The sequence below is a fragment of the Lichenostomus cassidix genome, chromosome 2 (assembly GCF_008360975.1).
Source record: "Lichenostomus cassidix isolate B80296 chromosome 2, HeHo_3.0, whole genome shotgun sequence".
NCBI classification, from domain to species: Eukaryota; Metazoa; Chordata; class Aves; order Passeriformes; family Meliphagidae; genus Lichenostomus; species Lichenostomus cassidix.
The window spans coordinates 82,786,610-82,813,030 of record NC_139482.1 but is presented as its reverse complement, the minus strand read 5'-3'; the positions used below and the strand labels follow the sequence as shown (position 1 = coordinate 82,813,030).

Sequence of the window (26,421 nt, the reverse complement as noted above, 5' to 3'; positions counted from 1 at the left end):
CTTTTCCAGTGCTCTGCCAGCCTCAGTGTAAAGAAGTTCTTCCTCATGTTGAGGTGGAACTTCTTGTGTTTTAGTTCATGGCCACTGCTCCTCATTCCATCTCTGAGCACCACTGAAAAGTCTGGCACCATCCTCAAGACACCTGCCTTTGAGACATTTACACGCACCGACGAGGTCAAACGCTGGTGCCCAGCCCGGTTCCATCCAGCCCTGCAGCATCCAGCAGCAGGCGGCCCAGGGTGGCTGGGCTCTGTCCGCCCCAGGGAGGGGCTCGCCCGGCTGGCCCCAGGCTGCTGCTGCCCTGTGAGGGGCCGGGAGGGACTGAGCACCGCCACTAACAGGAGCTGGTGGTGGTGGAACTCCATTCTGCTGATTTCCAGTCTCCCTTTCTGACAAGTCGAAATCTGCAGTGAGTCCCATCAGCGCGGGCCAGCTGCCATACAGCCCGGGCTGTGCCCGGTTCCACAGCGGGAACAGGCCGCGTTTGCCAGGCCGGCGGGCCGCGGGCACGGCGGGCTCCTGTCCCCTGTCCCCTGTCCCCTGTCCCCTGTCCCCTGTCCCCTGTCCCCTGTCCCGGGCCGGCAGAGGGCGCGGCGCACTGCCCTGCCCTACACATAGGAGTGCCGGGTTTCCCCTGCACGGGGGTTCCTTTGTTTTATGCGGCACCCCGCGCCTTGTCTCCTGTGGAGCTGCTGCAAAACAGCTCTAAGCGCAGGCAGACTGGCCCGGCGGGGAAGCTGCTGCACATGGCAGCGGTGGCGCACGGCTGGCAGCGGCGCCCGCCCCGTCCTGCCGAGCAGAGCATGTCCCGGGTTGTGGCCGGGAGGGTTTTGCCACTCCCGGCAGTGCCCTGGAGCACCGGCAGGCGGGAACCGCCGGGCAGCCGCTGCCTTGGGAGCTTGGCTCGAGGGTTTCCCAAATTCTCCCATTCGCTTCCTCGTGTGACCCTCGGTGGTTGGACATCCCCGTCGGCATAACGCCGGCACAGGCAGATCTGCCGGGGCTGCTGGCTCGCTCCATCCCACGTCTCTTGGATTTTTCACTCAAGGCTCTTCGATGGAGTGAGAAATCCCACGTCCCTCCCATCCCAATGGCTGTGAATTGCGGCTGAATGAGCCCACAGGTTTTCTGGTTTCCCCGTGTTGAGAAAGAGCGCTGATAAAGCTGACACAGGCCACGGCTGGTTAATGGTTAACGAAGGAGTGCAGGGCGAGCACAGCACCAGTGAAGACCATAGAGTCGCTGGAAAAGCCTTAGACATTTCTTGAGATTAAAATTCCTTCGCCACTTCTGGTGACCTCTTCTTCACAGGGTGACTGTGAGCTACAGGGAACTGTAGGGAACTAAAGAAAATACCTGTTTACAAGATACCTGGAAAAGGAGGGAAATCCCCAGACAGGTAAGGATAAATTCGGTAATGTTTGAAAGTGAAGTTGCCTCTGCACTTTCACGAAATAATCTGATCCAACAAATCCACATAAGTTGTTATATATTAAACTAGTCAGCGTTTAGATGTGCAGCATAGTATGCTAAATGTAAATACTTTAATTTATGTATGCTTGAGCCAGTTTTGGTGAAATAGTCAAGAGTTCATGAAGTATTTTGAAATCAAAATCTTGCAATTCACAACATTTTTAAGAGAACCTGTTCTTAACTACTTCTAAAAATTGGCTTGAGGACACTGCTGCTAAAAGGACACAGTCTGGAGGGATGGCAGTACCTCCAATGATGTTATGTATACTGGGCAATCTTGAAGCTGGATCCCAGCTGACAAGGTAATTTTATTAATCTTTTCAAATTTGGTCAGAAAAAAAGGTTCTTATTTGTTTGAAAATTTTGTGCTCCTAGCCCTGTAGTTTGGTTTTGTTGTAAAAGTGTCACATGAATCTTTTCCTCTTGTAGAAATCCTGTTTATGGCACAGGGATTGGAGTGATCCTCGTATGTTGACACTCAGTTTTATGTGGGGCTAAATATGAAACAGCATAAATTATTTCAGTGCTGCTGGGGTTCAAAGAGCAAGAAGATGCTGAAATGGAAAAGTAAAGGTGAAATAAAATGACAATCATCATTGGAGTTACAGAAATTTACTGCTTATGTCAATGGTAAATAAAAAGGAAAAAAAAGATACTCCAGTGAAAGTTCAGTGAAAAACAGGTTTGCAGTATAACTGTGGTACATGCTGAAAGGTTTCCTTGGGTGAGCTACACTTCAAGGAAGAGCATCGTGGAATTTTGACATTCAAAGTGTACATCCCCCACAATCAACACAAAGTGGGGAAACTGGAATTTCTTGCTAAAATTGGTAAAGGTTTTTTAAAGTTGTAAGAGAGTTTCTTTGACTGGTCAGTTGATCCACATCCATGTGAAATTTCTGTGTTGCTTTAGTGTATGTTTCTTACTCTGTTCCTGCCATTATGCATTGAGAACTGTTCACCTCATTCTTCTGAGGCACAAGAAATAGTATATTTTTTCAATCATAGATAATGTATTGTGTAATCAGAAAAGTATATGGCCAACACTATTTCATCATTGGTAAGTGAAAAAAAAATAAATTAGTCCAACCGATGCAACAAACTCAATTTACTTCCAGCACATCCTAACCACAATCCTGTTATTCATCTCCACCAAGTCTGTTGCCTCTGCGTGTCCTCAATGCTCCAGTGTTCCTTTGATGAGTGTCTCCCCATTTAGCCAGTGTTTGTGCTGATTACATTTTTTTCTCCTAGCAATGATATTTTTCCTGTAGAAAATGTTTGGAATTAAACAACTGTTTTGTTGTACGTTTCTCACCTTCTTTCTTGATCTTGTGTGGATTGTGTCTCTATCTATTCAAAACCAAATGAATAAACAGGAGAAGAAATATTATGGTAAATAGTCATTACTTCAAAAGTAAATTGGGATTTTAGTATTAGGCTTTTTTTCAGAGAACTGGTAAGAGCACTGTATGCTTAAAAGGTTGCTCTTACAGTTTACTATTACATAATACTGTATCATTCCCCCTACCTCCCGCAACCCCCGCCTTGTTTTGGAAAGGAACATTCAGTTTGAAAATTCCGGGAAAATTTACTAAGATTTGTGAGTGTTAATAGCAATCAGTTTTATCTTTCCTGGTTTTATGTTTTCTGAAGAATGGTATGGTTTACATGGAGCCAAATGCAGTTTAATGTTACTGTTCTTGTATTATGTCAGACATATTACTTTATTCCTGAACTTATTTTTTACAGTTCCAAAGGCAGATGGAGAGATTCTGTCTCTGAGAAGTTGATGACTGATGCAAGGATTAATGGCAGCACGTTTGTTTTTTTCATTGAGTCTCCCTCAGTGAAGTGCCATGCTGTGAATCTCAGTGTAGGAATATGGGAAGGAACTTGAAGGCAAGGATGTGACTCCAGTACTGTGTCACCTATCAAACAGCCTCTGTAGAGGATGTATCTCCCCATCTGTTAGGTACAGCCTATCTTTGCAAGACTGGATATGAACCAGGGAGTTTAGTATGGTTTTGAAGTGTTTTGAACAAAGATAAGGTGGAAAGGTTTCAGTCACTGAAAGGAGTATAAGGAGAGAGGACATGAGACCCATCTGATCTTAACGTTGGAGGCAATTGAATAGCAGCAGCACCTGTGCATTCCAGTAGAAGCTGGAATATGTATAACCCTAAGTCAGGGTTATTATTAGCATTTCAGAGTTTCAAGCCAATCGTGCCAAACTTGGGTTTGTGACATTCCTTATGCTTCAGATTTTTTTTTTTTTTTTTTAATATACCAAGTACCAGTTGCTTTCTGATTGCTAGGGCAACGTCAAGCACTGGTGTCAGCAATACTGTCATAGAATTTGGAGTTCACTTTACAGAAAGAAAGGGAATAAGCTCTTCCTGCTTGGTGGACAGGATATTAGTAACAGACTAAAACTGGTGGAAAAAGAGGTCCTGGAAAAATATGCATTGGAGTGTATCAGTTAGGAAGGCCATAAATTCAGCATCAGAGTAATGCTACTGCTAAGTCAGTTATAACACCTTCCTTTGTTTTGGCCTCATTTGCACTCAGTTATGCTGTTGACAAACTGTTTCATTTAAGTGAATAAACCTCCCAGTTTTTAGATTTTCTTTTCTCTGACACATGACAGTGCAGGTACAGTTATAGTGACATAAGAAGAGGGAATTATCATTACTGTGACTACTTAGTCATGCAAAAAAGAGAGATGGCAAATTGCAGATATACTACATATGGTGCTTTCTGCTTTTAAAAACAATCTGAGCTCAGAAAGGTAGGAAGGATCCAGCTAATTGTAGAACCAGCTCTATGAATTTCAAGGCAAATACACATTTCCATACACATGGGACAAGCTGAAGACTGCTGAAATGCCAGCATGCTGGGAGAACGGCTGGCAGACACCTTTTCATCTGGGACAATACCCTAAAGGAAATGGCCTTTCAGTGTGGCAGATATTGTCCCTTTTTGTGCTGCTCCTTTAAAGGGAGGGAGAGAGAATGAATGCAAAGGATTTCAGAGGAGGTGTCATTTCTTTAACGGCATCCTGTGGGTGCATTATCTTGCAGAGACCTTTGTCTCTCATTCTGATTAGCACATGTCTTTGTGCAGTTTTAAAATGCTTGGACAGTTTTCCCTGAAGAAATACATGTGCCTTCCAGCAGTTTTAAATAGCTCTTAATATGTTTGATATCCGTACACATCTTCAAACCCATCAGAATCTTGCTGAGTTCTTGACTGTAGTTCTTCCTGTAGTAATTATATTTTCTGCAGTTTTAACCACACATGATGTGAAAAAGTGTTTCCTTCTGTCTCTTTTTAATGTGCTATCTTTAATTTCCCAGAGTAGTCCCTCTTGGGCTTTTAGAATTTGAAAAACAGAAAGAAGTTCTTTGTCTTCTCCCCGTACTCTTTTGTTCACTTATCCTTTCCTTGGTTTCCCTCATGTTCTTCTGTTTTCAAAGCTAACCAGGCCCACTCATTTGAATCTTCCCTAGAGGACAGCATAAGTACCTTTGAAGAGAAATCTTCTCTTTCACTCCAGGAAGGCACTGAAGTCTTTTTGAAAGTGAAAATCTGAGACAACATTGAATATTCCAGAAATGTTCCAGCAATTGATCAAAAGTCACTAGAATATTTTTCCTATAATTCTCCAACTTGTTCTGAGTGGATCCAAACTTCTTGCTATTCTTGATCATGCTACTTACTAAAAAGAGGTTTTCATCCAACAGTGCCACTAAGATTGCTTAGACTAAGTTTGATCCTTAAGACTTCTTAACCCTCACTGTATCCTGTGTTACTTCAGATTGTTTGTATTGAGCTTCCTGCAATTCTGTACTGACTATTGAAGATGTGACATTCCTAGCTCTCCTCCCCAGTTCCTATGGCTGCATCTTTAATAAGAAAAAACAAGAGAGAGGAGGGGAATGATGGGATGGTGGAATGATGCCCTTTCACAGCAAGTTTTTGCATCTCACAAATATAAAAACCCCCAGGTATTGTAGCTTTCATATATTTTAGGCAGCTGAAGTAGAGGACTCTGGGGCCTCCTTGGCAGGAACTGTAGCTGAGACACAAAAAGAACGGACCAGGAGGAATAGTTGCTGTAGTGATGGGTAGTGACAGGTCTGAGATGGGACATGATGAGTAAGCCTGTACTCTAATAAAAGATAAACTAATATCTAAGGGAATTTGTGGGAGAGAAAGAGGAGTATTGTGTATCTCTCTCTGAGGGAGCTGGGCCTGTTCAGTCTCAACAAGAGACAACTGAGAGGGGATCTCATTAATGTGTATAACTACCTGAAGGGAAGGTGTCAGGAGGATGGAGCCAGACTCTCCTCAGTGGTGCCAAGCAACAGGACAAGAAGAAAGGGCAAAAACTGATGTACGGAAAGTTCCACCTCAATATGAGGAAGAACTTCTTTACAGTGGAGATGGAACAGACTGCTCTGGAACAGACTGCCCAGAGAGGCTGTGGAGTCTCCCTCACTGGAGATACTCAGAAACCATCTGGATGCAATTCTGTGCCATTTGCTCTGCAATGATTCTGCTTGAGCAGGGAGGTGGGACCAGATGACCCACTATGGTCCCTTCCAACCTGACCTATTCTGTGTTTCTGTGGTTTTTTGCCCATGGTTATTGACATATACTGAAGGTGTTCCATAAGATGATAATATTTTCTGCCCAAGTATAAAAGACCAGCTAATTTTACAGATTTTGCTTTGCAAGTGGAAACACCGAGGGAACAAAAGAATTGATTTTTGGAAAGAAATAAATTATGTCTAGAGAATATATTTTTGAAACATCTCTCATGAAAATTAGAAACTAGGAAGGTGTTACAGACATCTTCATATTAAATAGTAAAATGTTAATAATTAAAAGGTTAATAAATTAGTGATGATCTTAATCTATGAGGAAAATCCCTTCATATCAATAAATTTCCAAAATAATGTGTAAATAAAATTTAATGTCAAAATGTAGAATCGGAGAAAATACTTGATTGTGAGAGCTTGAAAACCTCTGCATGACTGCTTAACACTATTACTGTTAAGGACCAATGTCAAACTGGTGTATGAAGTCAAACTTCGTAACAAACGTAGATACAGAACTATAATTGCCCAGAAATAGAAGTTCTGAGACCAAATACATTTTTTTATATTCCTTCACCTTAATTAACCAATTAAACTGATTAACTCAAACTAACCTCTTAAGTAATAGAAAGCTTTGTGAACATTATGATTTTAATTATGAAGCTTTGTAAACAATAACAGCATAAACCTAGCTTTGAGGAATGTGCAGTCAAACAGAAAGCATTTTGCACCCCACCTAGAGTGCCAGTACAGGCATCTTCAGGCAGTCACCAGCCTGCAGCAAGGCCCTGGCCTGAGCTAGCAGGAAAAACCAGCAACCTCTGACTGCATGCACACTACTCATACTGCCATGGTTTTCCATTTTTAATGTTTTTTTAGCATTTTAATCTTCTTATGGCATAATCTTCTGTTTCTTCACTATTCTTTTCCCTCCGAGGAAATTTATATTTAATGTTGGCATCTGTCCCTAGAAGCCTTCTTTTTATCATCATATTAGAATTTATTTAATTATTCCTTCTTCGTTGAGGCTAATGATATACAGCCTTTCCTTAGGTGGGTATGGAAGTACGTGCTTATATATGTTAAGCTCCTCTTACAAGATCTTTTCACTCTCAGAAGTCCTTTATTTGCTGGTAGCTAACATGACAGGTGCCTCATGCGCTCTCTCACCTCTTTTCTGTTGCCTCACACATGCCAGGATTTTTTTCTTGGCACTGTTCGTGGAGATGATGACTTGTCTCCTCGTGTGCCTGCCCTGCCAGCTTTTAAACAGCCCCTTATCGTGCCATTTTCTTTGGGTACCTGGAGACCAGGTACAAAGGTGTTCATTCCTGAGCAAGTATTGCAGGACCACATCCTGAGACCTGCCACACCTGCCAGGATAGGGACCTATTGTTGTGTGAGGCTGCTGAAAATTACATTTGTTATAATGAAAAATTTAAATTCAAAAAGCAAAACCCAGAGCCTTGCAAATGTGTTTTGCGCTAATGAAAGATAAGGCACAAAAAATAGAATGCATTATTATGATTGTGTGTAAGTGTGAGGATTCTCTGTAGCTGCATCAGCAGCTCAGCTAGCTATAAGGCTGATCTCAAGAATATCTGCCCACGGCACACAACTGTTGTGTGAATTCATGCCCCGGGTTGTTCTTACGCCTACCTCTACCTCCTCCTTTTCAAGGTTATTGATACATATTTCTATTGTACATCCTAATGAGTATGTTCCTGCTTTTGGGTGATTTCCATTCTAGCACTATCCAAAAATCTGAGATACAAACATATTTTTTGTCTGTTTAGTTTTCCTTCTTCTTAAAAAAAAAAAAATACTTTTTTACCATTGCAGTAATTTGTTGCCATGTTGACTGCTGTTCTATTCAGCCCAGTAATTACTTAATTGCGTACTAGTCCTTAAATGACTTTTAGATTGAGTGGTGAGCTACTCATTTGCTGCTACTGTGGCTTTCTCATGTTTCTTTTCAAGGTTAAAAAGAAAATACGACAAAAAATGTCAGTCTTCTTTGCTACAGCTTTTGCTTTATTCTGAAAGTTCCTTTGCACGATGCTTTTCTATTTTTTCAAGAGCAGATTTCTTATGATTTGAATATATATTTCTCAAAAATACATTGTGGCCTTTTAGAGCAACAATTTTTGATGCACTGCGTCTTTATGAATAGTTACTTTAAAAGCACATAAATTGGGCCAAAATTTCAAAGCTGGCAGAAGGAGTAAGATATTAAAGGTGGTATAGGGAAGACAGTGTTATTAACTTTACAAAATAAAAAATGTTATTACAGATCAGTAAGTACTGTGTGTTAATGCCTTCTTTGTCACCTGTTCTTATTTATCCTGCTGTTGATAATGGCTGTTAAAAAAACCCCACTTTTTGGTTACCATTTTATTTAGAAAATCATCCCAAATTTGAATGTTTTATTGGTTTTGACATTTAGAATTACTTTGATGTTCTGCAGGCTCTGGTGGACCTATAGGTCTGTTTGTGCTGTTTTAGTAGAGAAGGCATATTGACAGATCTTTAATTTATCTTGCTTGTTCCAAGCATCAAATTCCATCACAAGAACGAGGCTATTGAGGCTATTTGTTGAAAATTGCTTTTAAGTATTTATTTTCAGTGTACATATGTTTGGTACATAAATTGAAAAAAAAGGTTGTGTGAAGAAAGGTGTTTGCTATTCTGAAGCTTTGAATGTTATTGCATCATGTTGTCACAAGATAATTACCATACAAAGATTATCACATCTAATACAACTGACCTTGCCACCAGGTTCTGATTTCTCATCTTTTTGCAGTTTCTACTGCTCAGCACAACTCCATGTTAGAAGTGAATCCAGTACTTGTTTTCAGGAGAGAATTAGTGAGGTTTTTTTGAAAAAATACAGCTCCTACAGACAACTGGTAGTTACTTTAGCAACAGAAGCCTCTGACAAGTAGTGGAGATGTTTTGAAATTGCTAAGATGATTAATCAAAATTTATTGTATCCAAAGCAGGCTAAAACTTTTTTTTTTTTCCTCAAGAAAAGCACCTGTAAAAGGAAACTGGAAGGAAAACAGAACTAGCATAGACATAGAAGCACTATTCATTTATTTGAAAAATAGCAGGAAGGTTATCTTTTCAACCAAACCGGAAATGTTATGAATGTGAATGGCTTATTCTATAGGTATTTAACATAAACATAACCTATAAAATCTATAGGTATTTTAAGACAAACATAAAGAGAAATATGGAATAGGTAGTGCTAGATGATGGAGCGTAATTGAGCTGTGAGTACAGGAGGTTGTGTCCCCTGCTGTAATTTGTACATCATTCCCTTCTTCACTTGCACAATGCCTCTACACTCCCATTTTGATACCAGGCACAATATTCAGCCCAATTTTTATGGGGAAAAATTTATTTTAGATGCCTGATGAGGATGTGAGCAGCTTCACTGTAAGAAAACCCACAGCTCCACCTATCTCTATTTCAAATTCAACAGGAGGAACACTGGTAAATGTTTTGAGTCTTAACACAGGTTCTGAATCCCTTATTCCCCAATCTTCTTCCACATGCTAGTTGAGAATGCTTCTGGTCACCTTGTCTTCACAGTTTTACAGCTTGTCGTCCTGGGTAGCAGCAGTAGCAGACAGCAGAGCTGAAAGCTGCAGAGCTGAAGAGAACTGTATTGTCTTGAGCATCCAGAAATACTGCCAGGCTCTTTTGTGACAGCTTGCTATTCTAGGATTGGTAGGAACCAACTTTTCTTTGTAAGTATCCATGGAATATAACACTATTTTTCATGGGCTTTTCTTCAGTGAATATGAAGTAAGGAGATAATGTAATTCATCCTTTGTTTAACAACACTTTATTTCCTTTATCTTAGCAGTGTTGCAGGATTGGAATGTGGTTGATATGCTTTGTACTCACAGCTGAAGAATCTTGAGTTAAGCTTATTTTTTTTTTAATATAGTAGATTAATTTCCTCAGTTATTCTTCTTGAAGACTACAGTCACATAAAATGTGACCTGGATTTTATGAGTTTATTATTGTATAAGATAAAGTACATAAGTTATAATTTTGATGAAAGATTAGTGTGATTTTACATGCTGAGCATGCATTTTAAGAAAGAAAATTAGCAACCAGTGTAAAATATTAACTGCTTTTAAATTGTTCACAAGTCAGAGAAAGTTGATACATAGCAGTTTTCTCACTTTTCACTTCAATGGGCAGCAGTCATAGGTATAGACTGGTCCGTTGTTAAGAGAGAGAAACTGAAAATATCCCCTAGAATTCAGCAGAAGCTATGTTAAGTAAGGTAAGTTATCTTGCATTGTGGTATTTTGCAATGTGTGTAACATAAAATGTGGTAGTGATTGTACTTCCCTAAGCATGTTCACACAATTCTGTGTTCTCTGAGCACTGAAAAAGAGTGAAAAATTACATTTCTTAACCACTTCCTGCTGACAAAAGTTAGCCTGGTGGTAGAGATGTCTCTTAAGGCTATACAGATCAAGATCACTCAAAAGACAGTGTGTTTTTTTTAAGAGTTGGTAGGAAGGAAGAAAACAGAAATCTCTTAAGTTTCCAAAACTTTCCTAGTCTGTCTTTCAGAGGACTATGCAGAATATCAAACTGCTGTAAAAACAGTTTTCTTCTAGACTGGCACCATCTGACCTCAGCACAGAGAGGTTCAAAATTTGTGCCTCTGACCAGAAACAAACACTGCCAGAGTTCTGACAGAGGGTGCTGCCACTTTAAACCTGGCCTAGATTTAGGCTGTTTAGATTCCAAATCCAACTGGAGCCAAACGTGGTAGCACAGAAAAATAAGCTGGAAGAGAACAACTCTTTCTAGCAAAATATTTTATGGAAAATTCCTCTCAGAACTTACCCAGAATTTCACAGCATATGGCAAAAACTTGCATCTGTACTTGAAAGCAAGAGCTTGAACCAAGGCCTCTGAGAACAAATGTGATGAATACATTGCACTGTCCTTCTTATTTAACTGCCTGTCTCTGCCAGTAAATCCTGGCTAAATGAGAGCCTGTCTCTCCTAATGATAATGTGGAAGCTGTGATTATCTGAGGTGTGGAAGTGAACAAGATCATAAGGAGAACAGATGGCAAGCAGTTCTGAGTGGGGAGATGGCTGGCTGCACTGTGCTGAAGCTACCTGCAGCAGCTTAAGCTGTTATCTTTCCTGGCTCAGTTTTTCCTCCTAGCTGGAGATGATTGCCTTTCTTATGGAGTTGGCAGGATGGAGCTTGTGAACACTTGGTGGCTCTGTCACCTAATGTCACAGGGATAGGCAGATTCTTTTAGAGATCCTAGGCAGAATGAGAATTTGCCACAGGGCTTTAGGTACAATCAGACCTTTATTACTACAATTAAACACTTAATTTTCAGCAGACTTTATTGTTTTCTGCATTTTTTTGGATTCAGTGTAGTTTATTGTTGCACAAAGTTTTTTTGAATTTTACTTTCAGTTAAACAACATTTCTAGAAATGAGTGTATTTTTCTTGCTACCTAGAGTCTTTAACTACCTACACTTTTAGTTACTTTGACCCTCTGCAGATTGTGTCAAATTCTTAGTAATCAGTGCATCATACAATAATTGTAGTCTGGATTCTGACTTTACCCAGGAGAACACGATTCTCTCAGTCTTCAGAGGAAGAAGACAGCAGTGGCTGTGTCCCAGACCACCAGGGGATCATGGATTTTGCTGTCCAACATCAGGACTTCCAGCTCTTTGATTTTATAGGCAGTATCTCATGGACTGTTAGTTTTCTGTGTTCCCTAACAGGTGTCACCACATCGTGGGAGTAGTCCTGCATGGGCAAATAGTTTTTCACAATGCTGACAGAGGATCTGGGTTTTCTGTAATGGGAGTCATCACATCTTGGTGACATCTAGAGTGTTGAAAGAAGTGACATGTGACCAGCAGACTTACATGTTATGACTGTCTTAGGAGATGGCATTGGTTATGCTTACCAATTGCTTATATTACCAGGAGTCAGGAGCAGAGTCACATGGCTCCAATGGAAAACCTCATCTTAGTATAAATGCATCTTTCTGCACTCAAACAGGTGAGCTGTATGCAGATACCACTCCCAGCTCTGAGGCAAAGGCAATAACCCAGAGCAGAAGGGAGCAAACATTACCTTACTCATTGCTTCATTGTGAATGTGTGTCCATGACCACTGTGCATGTGGAAGATCCAGTTCCTGCTCGGTTCTCCAGAGCTGTCATTTTGTGATATGTGTGTAGTGGGTCGACCCTGGCTGAATGCCAGCACCCACCAGAGCCTCTCTGTCACTCACTCCCCTCCGCAGTTGGACAGATGAGAGAAAATATAACCAAGGGTTCCTGGGTGGAGATAAGGACTGGGAGACATCACTCATCAAATATCAGGGCAAAAGCACTCAAAGTGGGGATATTAATTGAATTCATTACTAACAAAATCAGAACAGGATAATGAGAAGTAAAATAAATCTAAAACACCTTCACCCCACACCTTCCTCCCTTCCAAGCTCTACCTCCTCCTTCCCCACTGGTGATGGGAGACAGGGAATGGGGCCTATGGTCAGTTCATCACAGATTGTTTCTCCCACTGCTCGGGGAGAAGAGTCCTTGCCGTGCTCCAGCATGGGGTCCCTTGCACAGGAGACAGTCCTTCATGAACCTCTCCAATGTGCTCTACTCTGCCTAAGGTCTCCTGAAGCTTTGCATTGGTTTTTTCTGGGAAGGTGCATGTGTTAGCACAGACTGAAGGGGAGCCAAATACACCTTTGCAGCAAAGGTGACCGGGAGGAAGGGTAAGATCCTTTGCCATAGTACTTGCTGTAATCTCAGGCAACTGGGCACCAGCATGCTCTTTACGAAGAGACTTTAGTGGTGTTCTCATCCTTTCAAGAATTACTCAAGTCTTACAGTGGTGGCAAATGGTCTTCTAAGCTTATTGCAAGTAGAGCATGGTAGTGCATGGCCCTTGTGACAAGGCATTAGTAACAGTCAGTGGCAAAATACCTTCTCAACCAAGAATAGTGTGTTCTTCGATATCTTTGTAAACAGTGATCCAAACAAATCACTTGCTCAAGAACAAGCATTACATTATGTTCCCTCTGTATCTCAAGCCATCTTTATTCCTCATGCTTCACCTGGATCTGTCTTTTCATCCCCACAGTGGGTTATTCCATTCATAAACTAATTGCTCTAACTTCTTTTTCTAACATGAGGTCTTCACAGCACATTTAAGGCCTCACAGCAGTTCATGTATCAGCCACAGTTTCTGTGAAGCTCACAGTAGTCAATGCTTGAGAACACTCTCTCTGTGAGCATTACATGGCTGGATGAGTGCCCTGGCAGTGCCTACGCCCTTAGGTAAGCACATCTCAGCTCACAGCAGAAGCTCTTCCTATCTCTGTATTGGAGGAGTCTGCCTACTGTGATTGCAGCCTGCTCTCACTGTCTCTGTGACTCTTCACAGCCTGTCAGTTTTTCTGTTGACACTTTTTCAATTCATCACAACCTCTCTTTTCTGTAGGCTTGCTTCCATGAGAGTAATATGCTCAGGCTGCCTCAAACCAGCAAATGGTACATTAACTCATCTGAAACTGTGTGTTTGAGTCTGTGTCCATGTTCAATTCGTTAGCAGTTCCTTTTTCTCCTTCTTTGGTTTACCTTCACATGTTCACACAGCCAGCAATAGGAACTGAACAGGGAAAACAATTCACACATAAAATACTTACGAAAAGAGAAGATAGTTACTTTCCCAGTTTGTCAGCTCTGTCTGAGATTCATCTCCCGGCTAATCTGTTGCAAAGTCTACTTATGTTCTGCAGGAGACTTAGTTTTTATCCTCATACGTTGCAAGTAATCCATGTATTTAGTATCTGAAGGCTTTATTTAATTCTTACTTTCTTCTAAAGGAAACATACCCTCTTGTTTTAACTAGAAAATTGTTAGTTGCAGATTTTAGCTAAACTGTTCTGTTCTTTCTTGTCTCATCTTTATGCTTGTGCAGATATGGACCTTGTTTATGGAACATGCAAGGACTTTTTATTCCAGTACGTCTGGTTCTCATTTTTTGTCTTTCTTTTGCCTTCTTGTAGATAATTTTCTGTCACTAGTATTTTTATATTAAACAAAGAATATACTGGGGGGAAAAAGAAAGACAAAGATGGGGTTCTACTACTGTTCTCTTTTTGAAGAAGCAATAGCAAAGAAAACTGGAAAAAATGTCTTCAGCCCCCAAATAGCATCTTCAAACTACAGACACAGAGTAAACCAAATACAACAAACCCACGTTTTTTCTTATGCATAGGCATCAGTGACTGTTCCTTTGACACCAAATGTGGAAAAGAGTCACAAACGTTGTGCTAGATTCCTAATTAATTGTTTCAAATTATTTTCTCAATACCTGAGATACTGAGTATATCTGAGTCAATTTAAAGCCCTTCACGTTACAGCTCAGAACAGGTCTGCTCAAACAATGTTTAGGCTTGGGCTCAGCACAAACATAACATAAAATTTAGTACCTAGGGCCACACCACAAGGTCAGCGTGCAGTGACAGAAGAGTTTCAGGCTGTTCAGGTGAGGGAAAGCAAAGCTGGGGAGTAGAGCCATGTAATCATAACTGGAATAAAAACCTGGGGAAACTGCCTTTTGTTTCTAAGCTGCATCGCACAATGGTGGAAGAGGTGAAAGCTGCTAGAAAGTGGGTACAAACTGTTTAATCCCCTCTGCTTTGATCCGTGTCTTTGCACACAGACTGGCAATGGGACTGCAGTGACTGATAACACATTGTCTGCTTCATTTTCTGGTGCTGTGCTGGAGCCTCCTGTTCAAACACAGCCCCTCTCCCACCTTGTTTGCAAACCAAAGAGTTCAGTAATGGCAATAAATCAGTGCCATTACTGCTTGGGCACAGCATCATTTATATATCATCATCAGGGTGACCTCCATGTGCAAAAACATACCGAAGCTTGTCTCTTGTTAGCTGTGATTAGTAGGTCTGTTGGTTGCTTACCAACAAGCCCTAGCCTTCAAACCTTCTGGGATCATCTGTTATTTCTCACACACTGGTGTCTTAAATTTTGGAACAGTTTGGCACTAAAGGGGGATCTCTATTCATTGTGTTTCAGCAGTAAAAGAAGTTCTCTATGAAAGAGAGAGCAGTCTGAAGGCTCTGGAACAAATTCATAGGGCTGAATCAGGTCTGACTTAGCCAGCATCTATGATAGAAAATTTAGTGACCTGCCTTTTGTCCCCCACAGAAAGCTTCTGTTAAACAAAGATTTGTGTATTGCCAACAGTGTTGATCATGAGAATTATGAAACTTGTATGAGCAAGAAGAATTACTAGAATTGTAGGGTAGACATGGAACATGCTTTTTTAGAAGGGCATTTCATTCCCTTTTCCCAGCTTGCCTGTTGGACTTTCACACTTTGTTTCCTTTTTCTTCCTGAGAAATTTAAAAAAGAAATATTTTAATGGAAAATGTGACTGTTGCCTGTTCACAGCAAGCTTTACGGGTACAGCAGAGAAATAAAAACACATCAGGTGACTCTGAGGTTGTATTTCAACACTGATTAAACCAGCATTTTAATACTCCAATCTTAATTTTAGTTTCCATTTTTGATTTTCTTTGAAAGTTGTTTACCTTTTGCAAGCCACTTGGATGAAACATTGAAGGAAATTTCAGTTACCTTTAAGTTTACTAGAGACAACTTCAATTTTTGCACCTCTTATACCCTCACAAAAAATTTTGAATTTTCAGCCTATTCTGTCAAATTCAGAAAAAAAAATAGAAAAAGTCTCCTAAATACTTCTTTTCCTGTGGGGTCCCAGTATGTCCAGGCTGTAACCCTGTGCACTCAGGAATTGGTTTGCAATGGAAAACATCTGAGAGCCTGTGGCAGCTGACTTTGGGATTTCTTGATGCTTTTCAAGATTGTGGACTAATCATTACAGCAACCAACCAGGGCACTGGAAATGCAAGTCAGATCATAGAATAACATCTGGCACAACAAGTGCAATGACATCAGCAAGCTCACCTGGGGAGTTCAGGTCCTGTTTTTTTTTTAATAGACTCTTCCAGAATTGTAGCAGAGTTGTCATTGGTCTTCTAATACTAGAAGAGCAAACACAGCCATGACAGTTTAAAAAAGCTGTGACTTTTTCCTCCTTCACAAACAGGTTGACTCTTAATACTGCAGTGGACTGGAGCCTGCTCTGAGAGCAATGACTCTGCCAAATGTGCCACACTACCTGGTGACAGTGATAGCTGTCTAGGACTATGAAATGCTGATAGTATTTATTTTTTAGATTAACTTGAATGAACTAAAAAGGACAGGAAGTCACCTGGATTCATCTAGGAAAGAGAATTCCACATAAAACTTTTAGAATAGGAAAATGAATCTTTAACACTTAGTATTGCTATTAAGTGTACATCTGATGAGATAGAGAAGCTGGAAAAAGTTACATAAAGCTTATCTGGGGATGTTAATACCACAGCTATATACCTGCTCAGAGCTTTCAGTCCCTTGAGTAGCATTTCAACCATATCTGTGTTGCTTTCCTGGCAATCATATTTCACAGAAGTGGATCAAAGCACTTGCTTTTACAGCAGCAGCCTCAGCAGAAATGTCCCGGAGTGTGCAGCGCAGACGGGGAGCATGTGATCAGACACTCTCTGCTAAAGAACTTGTGTAAGGAGCTCATGGAAGAAAACACATGGCACTGCGCAGTTAATGTAGGCAATGTCTGTTTCTTGGTCAGATCCAGCTGCCTTTTGGGGAGCTTTCTTTGTAAAGTATATTTTGGAGGAGCTGTGGGAGGAGGGGGAGATGCTGCTGCTGCTGCACGTTCATTGCAAAGCCCGTGGCTGTGATAGGCTGAAGGGACATGGATACTCTGCCTATATATGCTGGCAACTGCATCCTCTCTGCTTTATAGCTGTCACTGAGGAGCAAAGAAAGACAGTGAGAAGGGCAGGGGAGAAGGAAAAACCTTATCAACTCGCTGTAAGTAACATTTTTTGTCCTTAAGGCTTTATGGTTATTAAATTCAAGTAGGTACATTTAGATTAATGCAACAATTGGTTATGGAGAGTGGGAGTTAATATGCAGCCAGCTCGTGTTATCTTAGTTGTAATAATACTAAAAAGAAGCATTTATTTTTAATCTATCTTATTTTTAATCTATTTTATTTTTAATCTAATCTAAGTTTGCACAATGTAGTATGCACCTCATTTTGTGTTTGTTTTTCACATCTGATGTCAGCTGTAACTGTTTATATACATTTATGCAGAATCTCATGCATACAAAAGTTTGTATCTTGTCTTTCCAAGCACAGCAGTGCTTGCAATAACCACACAGAACTTGAGAAATTCTCTGCCAAATATTCTGAATAATAAAATTTCAAGATAAATTAAATGCATGACTTTTTAGGGTGAAGTTTCCTCAGAAATAACCCTTTCCCATCACTGTAGTTAAGACCTCAGCAGGGAAAATTACAGAGTTGCAGACTGTGCCACTGACAGTAAATGAATACAGCCAGCAACTTCTGGAAAATGTAATTCTTTAATTAAAGTGTAGGGACTGTAACATATACTCCTAATTCTTTACTTGTGCAAAAGCAGAAGTACAGAGTAGATCCAGTTCCTTTTTATTCATGCTGAAATAAAGTTCATCCTACGGTCCTTTTTCTGTCAATATCCTATTGCCAGAAGGGGAAGTTCAGCTTAACAGTGGCAACAGCTGCAAAAACCTTCAGTTGGGTTCAGTAGCAGGAAGTTCTTATGGCTTCAGTGGTGTCACTGAAGTACCATGAGCCCTTAAATTACATTTTGTTCTGCAAAAATCAGTTGGAAGAATAGAAAATGCACTTGACTCATTTATTGCAAAGATACACAATTATTACCTTTTTTGAGCAAATACAGCTGTCAGTTTTAGGTGCTATTAATGTGTCTATGCATTCTTCCTGTCTGTATTTAATAATAGGATCTGCTAAAATGTTTTTTTTTTTTTGTTAGCTGTTTATTTTACTTCGATGAACTGGAGAACAGTCAGACAGAAAATTATAATGCATCAAATATCCTCTCTCGTCATATGTCCTGCTTTTCCTCTTTTTCCTCCTTTTTTTTCTTTTTCATAACTAATTTCCAGGTAGTATTTATATATATTTTACATTTATATTTAGTAAATATCAAAAAAACCCCACCCCGATTCTAAAATTATGGACAATACTTTTTAACAGAAATAATGAAGAAGCTGAATTTTATCAACATAATATTATGCAATATTACACCTATAGATAGTTTTAATAATTACTTGTGTGTAAATTAATTTGTATGGTTCCATTTCAGATAAAGTAGAAAACTGTTTTCATATGAACATATGCAATCTACAGACTAGCAGCAATTTTCAGTAGCTTCACTAAAATAAAATGTGGCCATATTCTAATTTCAGTGCACTGAGGTAGAAGGAACACTTTAAAAAAAAGCAACAAAGGATATATGAACTTTAGGTTGTGAAATGTACTTGTCCTCTGACGAATTACAGCAAAATCAAAGACGAAGGAGTTTTTATATGAATAAATAAAAAGGATACACTGGTACAATTTGAGGTTTAACATGATTTTTCTTGGTTTTATCTGTATCTTAAAGGAGAACTCAACCATATCCAGTAAAGTAGGATTTGATCTGAAGTATGCACTGATGATTCTTGCTGGGAGCAAAAATGCTCAGGCAGAATATGTGCTTGGTAACATTTTATTTTTTCAGAGTGAGGCTGTCAATGAATTTGCATACAGACTGCTCACAGTGGCTTAGAGGTTTATAATTAGGCAGGGCACCTCCTGAGAAACTGTGCTCTCCTCACTTGGGGTTCAGCTGGCAGATACTGAATATGCTGAAACTCATCCTGGGAGATGTGGGATCTCTGAAAGCATGGAGCCTTTCTCACTGTTTGGGGGCCTTCAAGAAGATAGACCACTGTTAAATACTTCAGAGGGAGGCTTAGTTTCTCTGAAATTTCCATTTAGTTTTGGAAACTTGGCTTACATTATTTTGCAGTTTAAGTTCCTTCGAGTTAAGTGGATATTTTGGGTGCATACAGACTGTAACACTCATCCCTTCAGAAAATATGGATTCTCTCAAAAAATCCATTTAAACCCTAAGGCCTGAGTTGTCTGAAGTATTTTTCTTCTTAGAAAATCTCTATATTTTTTAAATACAGTGGCGTAGAGGGAAGGTCTCTCCATGCATTGTGTTGTTGCATTGTACATGAGTTTTATGTGCATGGAAGAGGTAGAGATACTCTGTACTAGTAGAGAGGTGAGGTAATTTGCATTTTGAGCATTACAATTGTCTGCTGGAGATGGCTTCCATAGCAAGTAGTACTTTCAAGCAGATGAAGTGAGATCTGTATAGTGAACAGTTCAGGAAGAGAATAAAAATAGGTATGAAAGTGTAAGTGGGTCTTGTCACTCACAGAAGAACAGATATAAAATAGGAGGTGGAAAGGATGACCACTGTGTTCCTGCAAGGACTCTGCCTTTACAGTTCCCCCGTGAGATACATATATTACAGTAGGTGAGGAATTTTCAGGGAAGAATTTTTAGGAAGGAAGATGAATGAATAGAAAATGGTAGATTTTTAATTTCTCAGTATTGTTTTTGGAGGAAAGATAATTAAATACTTTGCTTCAGATTGAAGCAGATTCGCATATTTCACTGGATCAAACTGAATTGTCAGAATATTAGAGGTTAAGTAAATACTAGTTCTTACCAATGTATAACATTGCAACCACTGTAGCACATTTGGGATAGAAAGCTCAACCTTCTAAATGCTTAATCTTCCTGGTTCAGCTATTTCTTCCATGCAAAACAGTGGGTTTCCCCTGTAATTTAATTCTTTACCTGAATTTTGCTATTGCAACAGTGGTCTATGACAGAAGCAGTGCAGCCAAAACAATGCTAGGATAAGCCAGTGGACCTCCCATTCTTGGAAAGAAGTAAAGTTAGCCAGTGACAAACAAGATGTCAATGATTATATAACGTGTATTTTTTTCAAATTGAGTTCCATAGAAATAGGCTGAAACTATAGAATGTGTGTCTGATATTTAGATAAAAATTATATTTAATTATCCTTATCCTGATACCCAAGAAGAACTTTGTCCAAACTTTTAATAATAAAAATGACCATAAATTATATTATCATGATGTGTAGCAACAAGATGATGTAAATGTTATTTGTACAGATGTACCTGAAATACAGATTTCAGGTAAAAAAAAAATTAGGTGGGGAAAAATGTTGACAAGCTATAAAACATACCATCTATGTTCTGGTAATATGATAAAGTAAATTCATTTTTGTATGTGTGTTTGTGAGCTGTTTTGACCACACAATGTGGTTTCACTTATGCTATTTGATTTGTATTTTAGGAAAAGACCAAGTGATCCACATAAGTTTTTATGTTAAGTGGTGCCTTATATTTGATTACTATGAAATAAAGCTAGAGAGTAGTATAGTGATGCTCTTACACAGTGAGTGGTGCTCTGACCTGTCTTGATGCTGTACTTAGGATTCACTGGAACCACAGATGTGGAACGAGATACTCAGCTGAACTGATCCATGCATAAAGGTCTGTAGGAATAACTGTAGCGCAGTGGTGAGCAACAGTAGTGCTGGAAACACCAATCCTCATGTTCTGAGTCAATTCAGTCTTAGGCATCTCCTACTATTTTGTCAGTTATGTGTTAAATTCTTTTTTTCACAGCTTTCTTCTCTGAAACCAGAGGAAAAAATAACGGATTACCTCATGCAAGTTCTTTAGAGCGTACTATAGCAATGAACCCATGAATGAGTAGCATAAAAGAAATAATAATAGCATAAGTTAAGGGTTAAGTTAGAGATATATTGAAAAAGAAGTGCAACAGTACAATATTTAGATTTCTTCTGGCAAAAATATCAAAACCAAAGAACAGAGCCTTGGGGTGTAATTAGATTGCTGCCACAGAGATGCATATTCAGTGCTGCAGTTCATGCTGATCTCTTTAGAAAGTTTATTAAAATTTTGAACAGTGAACAAAATACGTGTTAAATGAAAATACATGTAAGATTTAGGGGGTATGTAAGATATGGAATCATCCTGATTTTAGAGGAGTAGAAACAAAACTGCTTGCTTAAACACAGCTTTTCAAAAGAGTGGTGATGCACAATGCTGCCCACTGGAAACTCTTAAGGATTGTAATGACCACTGATAATCTATTTTTAGCAACTTAGTTGCAAGATATGAGAAAGGTCCTAATATCCCTTTATAAAAGGCATAGACAGCCAAATAAATACTTACATGATGATTAAAGAGAATAATGTAACTCTAATAAAATAGCAACAGGAACAGCCATTCTCTGGGGAGTCTAGAAGTCCCTACTGTGCAGATCCTTGCTGTCCCAAGTGTTTTGTGACCTACAGCAGCACCCTGCCTTCTTAAATAGCAGCATCAGCTGCTCCACACAAATCTCAGATCCTCTCTGTAGTAGCAGAGATTTCTCTAGGACAGTGCTTATTAATGTCTTTCTTTTGTGATGTTACAGTACTAATTCAAATGTAATAAGGTTCTCTTTTCTCAAAATTTATTGGTTAAAAATTCTTTCCGCAAATACTTGATATCTGAAACATTGTCTCCTAATTATCAATATTCACATTGTGCTTATATAATTATTTCCTTACAAAGTGAAGATCTAAAGGTGTGTGAGCTAAGCATAGTAATTCTTGATACCAACACTGAGTATCCTTTTTTCACTTGCCAATCTTCTTACTAGATCCCGAGGAATAGTATCCCTCAATCTGAGTGTATAAGACTGGGACACTCTTTAGGTACTCAGTGAATATAAAGTTTCAACAATGTATTCACTGAGTATTTAAAATGCACAGCTACATAGAGTAAAAAAGTTGGGTGGGCCAGGGTGGCCGGAGCAGCACCCTAATCTCATGAATTTATGTTTGCAGAGCACTTTTTAGGTGAACCCCAGCTCATCTCAGCTGAGCCATGTATCACCTTAGGTGTGCTCAAACAATCTGCCTATCTCAAAGAACAGCTGGAGCTCCAGCACAACATCTTGGAAATAAGGACAGCCGCAGACAGAGCTTCCTCACGTTCTCCTGCAAAATGCAGTACAGATCAACTCAAAGTGAATTCTGTTTGAAACCTCACTAAGAAACAAAGTTTTGTAGATGACACAGCACGTGGATTTACAGCAAAGAGTAAAAAAACTTAATCTTGAGGAAAGACAGGAGTCAAGAAGCAGATAAAATGACAGGGCAGCTCAGTGGATCACTGTGATAACTGTGATTATTATAGCTTCTTATTACAGGTTATAATAGAGACACACAGCAGGCTATTTTCTTAGACCTCTTCTTTATAAGGCAGGAGGGATTTGATTGTGTGCCACTTAATAGTGCCACATCCTTGTGTCAACCAGCAGCCATAGGGAATAAATCTCTATTTTTTGAGTCTTCATCAGTGAGCTTCTACTGTTCTTCTGTGCTAAACTTACTGTTGGTATTAAGCTAATCTATATCATGACCATATGTGTCTTCCTATAAGTCATCTGAATAACAGGTTTAAAACTAGTAAAATTTTCTTTCAAACGTTTTTTTCCTTTTTTTTTTTTAAAGTGTTTTTCTGAGAATAAACCCTAAACGCTGATACCATGGATGCTGCAGAATTCCGCAAGAGAGGGAAGGAGATGGTGGACTATGTTGCAGATTACCTGGAGAAGATAGAAAAAAGACAGGTCTTCCCAGATGTGGAACCAGGATACCTAAGGCCCCTCATCGCAGACTGTGCACCCCAGGATCCTGAGAGCTTTGAGGATGTCTTTAAAGACATTGAGAAGATCATTATGCCAGGGGTAAGAAAAATGGAACTTTAGTGCAGTGTTCAATATTACATTTAGGTTCTCAAAGACCTTAAAGAAAGTGTGGGTTGAAGGCTGAGCAACTAGACTTTACCAACATAAGTAACCACACTGATTAACTTTTAGAAGGCAGGAGTCAGCTTAACATGTTAAATATGACATAACTAATGTTTTCTGTTCTTCCTAGAAATAATTAAATCATTGTTTTGCTTCATTCATGGCTTACTTTTGGATAATTTCCTTTCCTTCCCTGAACTGGTTAAGGCAAAACCTTGTAACTTTCAATTTCATGTAATATTTTTACTACTTTCATAGCACAGTAAATATTTTACAAAATAGTACTTTTATTAGTCTGCTGTGCCCAAAGTGTTCCTCCAAGCTGATCTTTAAATGTTAAAATTCTCTTAGGAGACTTCTTTTTATTACACAGTTGGCTAGAAAGGATTCTCCACAGTATTTGTTCTGTTGACTTACTCTCCTAAATGTCAACTTCTTCTTGTACCTTATAAGGCAGATATCCACTGCCGAAATGTTAGTCCTTGAGCAGATCAGTATTGGGCGGACAATGCAGAACAAAGCATCCGGCATTTTTCAGGGCTGAATCTCTCTTGTTTTTCCACTCATGGTACACCTTTTTTATTTTAAATATATACTTGTCTCCTAAGTCCTCTAAGTAGCTTGAAGAGGACTGATTTATTAGTAAATGTTGATGAGGAGTCTCTCTTTTGGGTCTCCACAATAAACACTTTGGGTTCCCTCTCGAGATGCAGCTAGGTGATATGAGTGTGATGGGAGTGGAGATCACAATCTGCAAATGGTTTTAGTCAGTGTACTATAATACCAATTCCTTTTCATTGACCAATGTAAATATTTGATATTCAATATGACTTTATCTTCTTTTCTTTGGAGCCAACCCTGCTGTCCTTTAACAGGCAAAAGCTCCACTGAAGTCAATTGAAATCTCTGCACTCTTTTCAAAGGTCTGTGGAGGAAGTCTTAAATCCAAGAGATTTAAATCAATGCAGATTAGATAAGAGAATTATGTCCAACACATGCAAATAGTTTAATTGTTGCTCATAGATATAATTGCCTTTTTTTTTCATTGGAGGAAGATAGCAATGTCTGTGAAGTAGAACACAAAACACTTTAAACACTTGAGAACTTTCAATAAAATAATAACGGATTAAAAAATAAGAGATGAATCATTTGAGAATAGAAAGTGAGACGTTGAATTCCAATTATGTCATCAACATGTCATGTTCCCTCTTAACTAAATTGACTTTTTCTTGATTTTTACGTGCCCTGCAAACAAATTCACTTTTACAAAGTGATAAATTCTGAAGAAAAAACGTTCTATCCTAAATTTTTCCACTGGTGTGAAATGTTAGTGTTAGTGACACAAAGAGCACAATACAAATCCCAGGTCTTATAGTAAGTCTGATTCTACCTGTGTTGTTTATACTCAATTCTGGAAACTCACAAGAGCACAGAATCACAAGGTCACAGTATAGTAGAGATTAGATGGTATCTCTGGAGATTGTTTAGTCCATCCCCACTGCTCAAAGCTGAGGCAGCTAGAGCAGGTTGTTCAGAGCTATTTCCAGCTGGTCACTGAATATCTTCAAGGATGAGATATCTGCTGTCCTGTTCCAAAGTTGGATTACCCTCCCAGTAAAATAATCTTTTTCTTCTGTTGAAGTGGAATTTTCTGTATTTCAGTTTGTGCACATTTCTTGTTGTCTAAGCACCGGATACTTCTGAGAAGAATCTGGATTCATTTTCTTTACACCCTCCCACGAGGTGTTTATACACATTAGCAAGGTACCCCCGGAGCTTCCTGCAGGCTGAGCAACCCCAGCTCTTTCAGCTACTTGTCATACGACAGATGCAGCAATTAATCATCTCCATGGCCTTACAATGGAATCACTCCAGTATGGCCATGTCTTTGTTCCTTGTACTGGAGAACCCAGAACTGAAGGTGGCATTCCAGGTGTGGCCTTTCCAGTGCTGCACAGAAGGGAAGGATCACCTTTCTGACCTGCTGGCAAGAGTTTTGTTACCATGGCCCAGGATGCTCTTGGGTCACAGTGTTTGTTGCCAGAGCACATTGCTGGGTCATGTTCAGCTTGGCCACCAGGACTCCCAGGTCCATTTCTTCAGAGCTACTTTCCAGCCAGTTGATCCCTGGCCTATACTGGGGCAGGGGTTATTCCACACCAGGTACAGGGTTTTGCAATGCTTTGGTGAACGTGGGATTCCTCTTGGCCCATTTCTGCAGGCAGTTAAGGTCCATTTGAAATGCAGCATGACCATACAGTGTATCAAACATTCCTCCCAGTTTTATGTCACCTGCAACACTGGTGCACTCTATTCCATTATCCAGGTATTTAATGAAGATCTTAAATAGTACTGGCCTTTCCCCTTCATTCTCCATCTGACCTAGCCTTGAACATTTCCAGAGATGGAGCACCTACAACCTCCCTGGACAATTGTTCCAGTGCCTCGCCACCCTTGCAGCAAAGAAATTTTTCTAATATATAATGTAAACATGCTCTCAGTTTAAAATTATTCCCTCTTGTCCTATCACTACATGCCCTTGAAAAAAGCACTCATGTGCTTCTTCTGATCAGGTGGTCTGTAGCAGACGTGCACCCTCAATGTTGCCCATCTTCACCAGTCTTCATTCACAAGTTTTGACTGGCTCGTTGTCTATTCTTAGGCAGAGGCCAGTGCGTTCCTGCTGGTCTCTTAAATAAAGGACCACTTGTCTGCCCTGCCTTCCTGAAGAGCCCATCCTCACCTGCTGCAGCACTTCAGTCATGCGAGCAATCCCACAGGATCTCTCTGATCCCAGTGAGGTCACAGTCCTGTACCTGCACACAGCCTTCTGTTTCCTCCTGTTTGTTCCCCATGTGTTGTGCCACAGCTTATAGGTGTTTCAGACCCATTTGTCTTGATTTCCCAGAAAAGATGTGAGAGGTCCTCTGTCCTGTCCTTGCCCTTATGCTGCCCTCTCAGCACTTCCTTATTTATGTGGATACACTGGGGATTGGTTTGCTTTAGCCTTAGCTACTTTTTGAGTTCTCTCATGTCCACATTACCTTTCATCCTCTGTTTGCCAACTTGGTCTATCTTCCTCCCTTGATTGTGGGTTCTCATTTCCTTCCCTTATTGTTCCTAGTTTAAAGCTCTCCTAGCCAGGTTATCCAGCCAGCCTGCAAAGATATTTTTGCCCTAATTGTTCAAGTTATATTTTCCCTTAATCTTCTTCCCATGTTTTTCCTGACGTGAATAACATCGAAAAGTACATCTAGTGTTTTTCAGCTATAGTGTTTTCCCACTGTTTCACATAGGAGTGTCTTGTCTTCATTTTATAAATGAAGAACTTCAGAAAGGGGTTCTTCAGAAAGAATAAGTAATATGCCATAAAGCCT

The 26,421-nt window shown here is 39.7% G+C and overlaps 1 protein-coding gene across 2 annotated transcripts in view; it reads left to right on the top strand.

Annotated features, from left to right (window-relative positions):
* The first annotated feature begins 872 nt into the window (after positions 1-872).
* Positions 873-26,421, top strand: part of DDC (dopa decarboxylase) — a 68,995-nt gene continuing 43,446 nt past the window's right edge. Inside the window, exons 1-2 of one of the 2 annotated variants that reach the window (XM_085052211.1) lie at positions 873-1,399; positions 22,746-22,981. In XM_085052211.1, coding sequence (XP_084908337.1) covers positions 22,781-22,981 — 201 coding nt within the window. In that variant the 5' untranslated portion in view covers positions 873-1,399; positions 22,746-22,780. The remainder of the gene's footprint in view (positions 1,400-22,745; positions 22,982-26,421) is intronic. The other variant, XM_085052210.1, reaches the window with a different exon arrangement.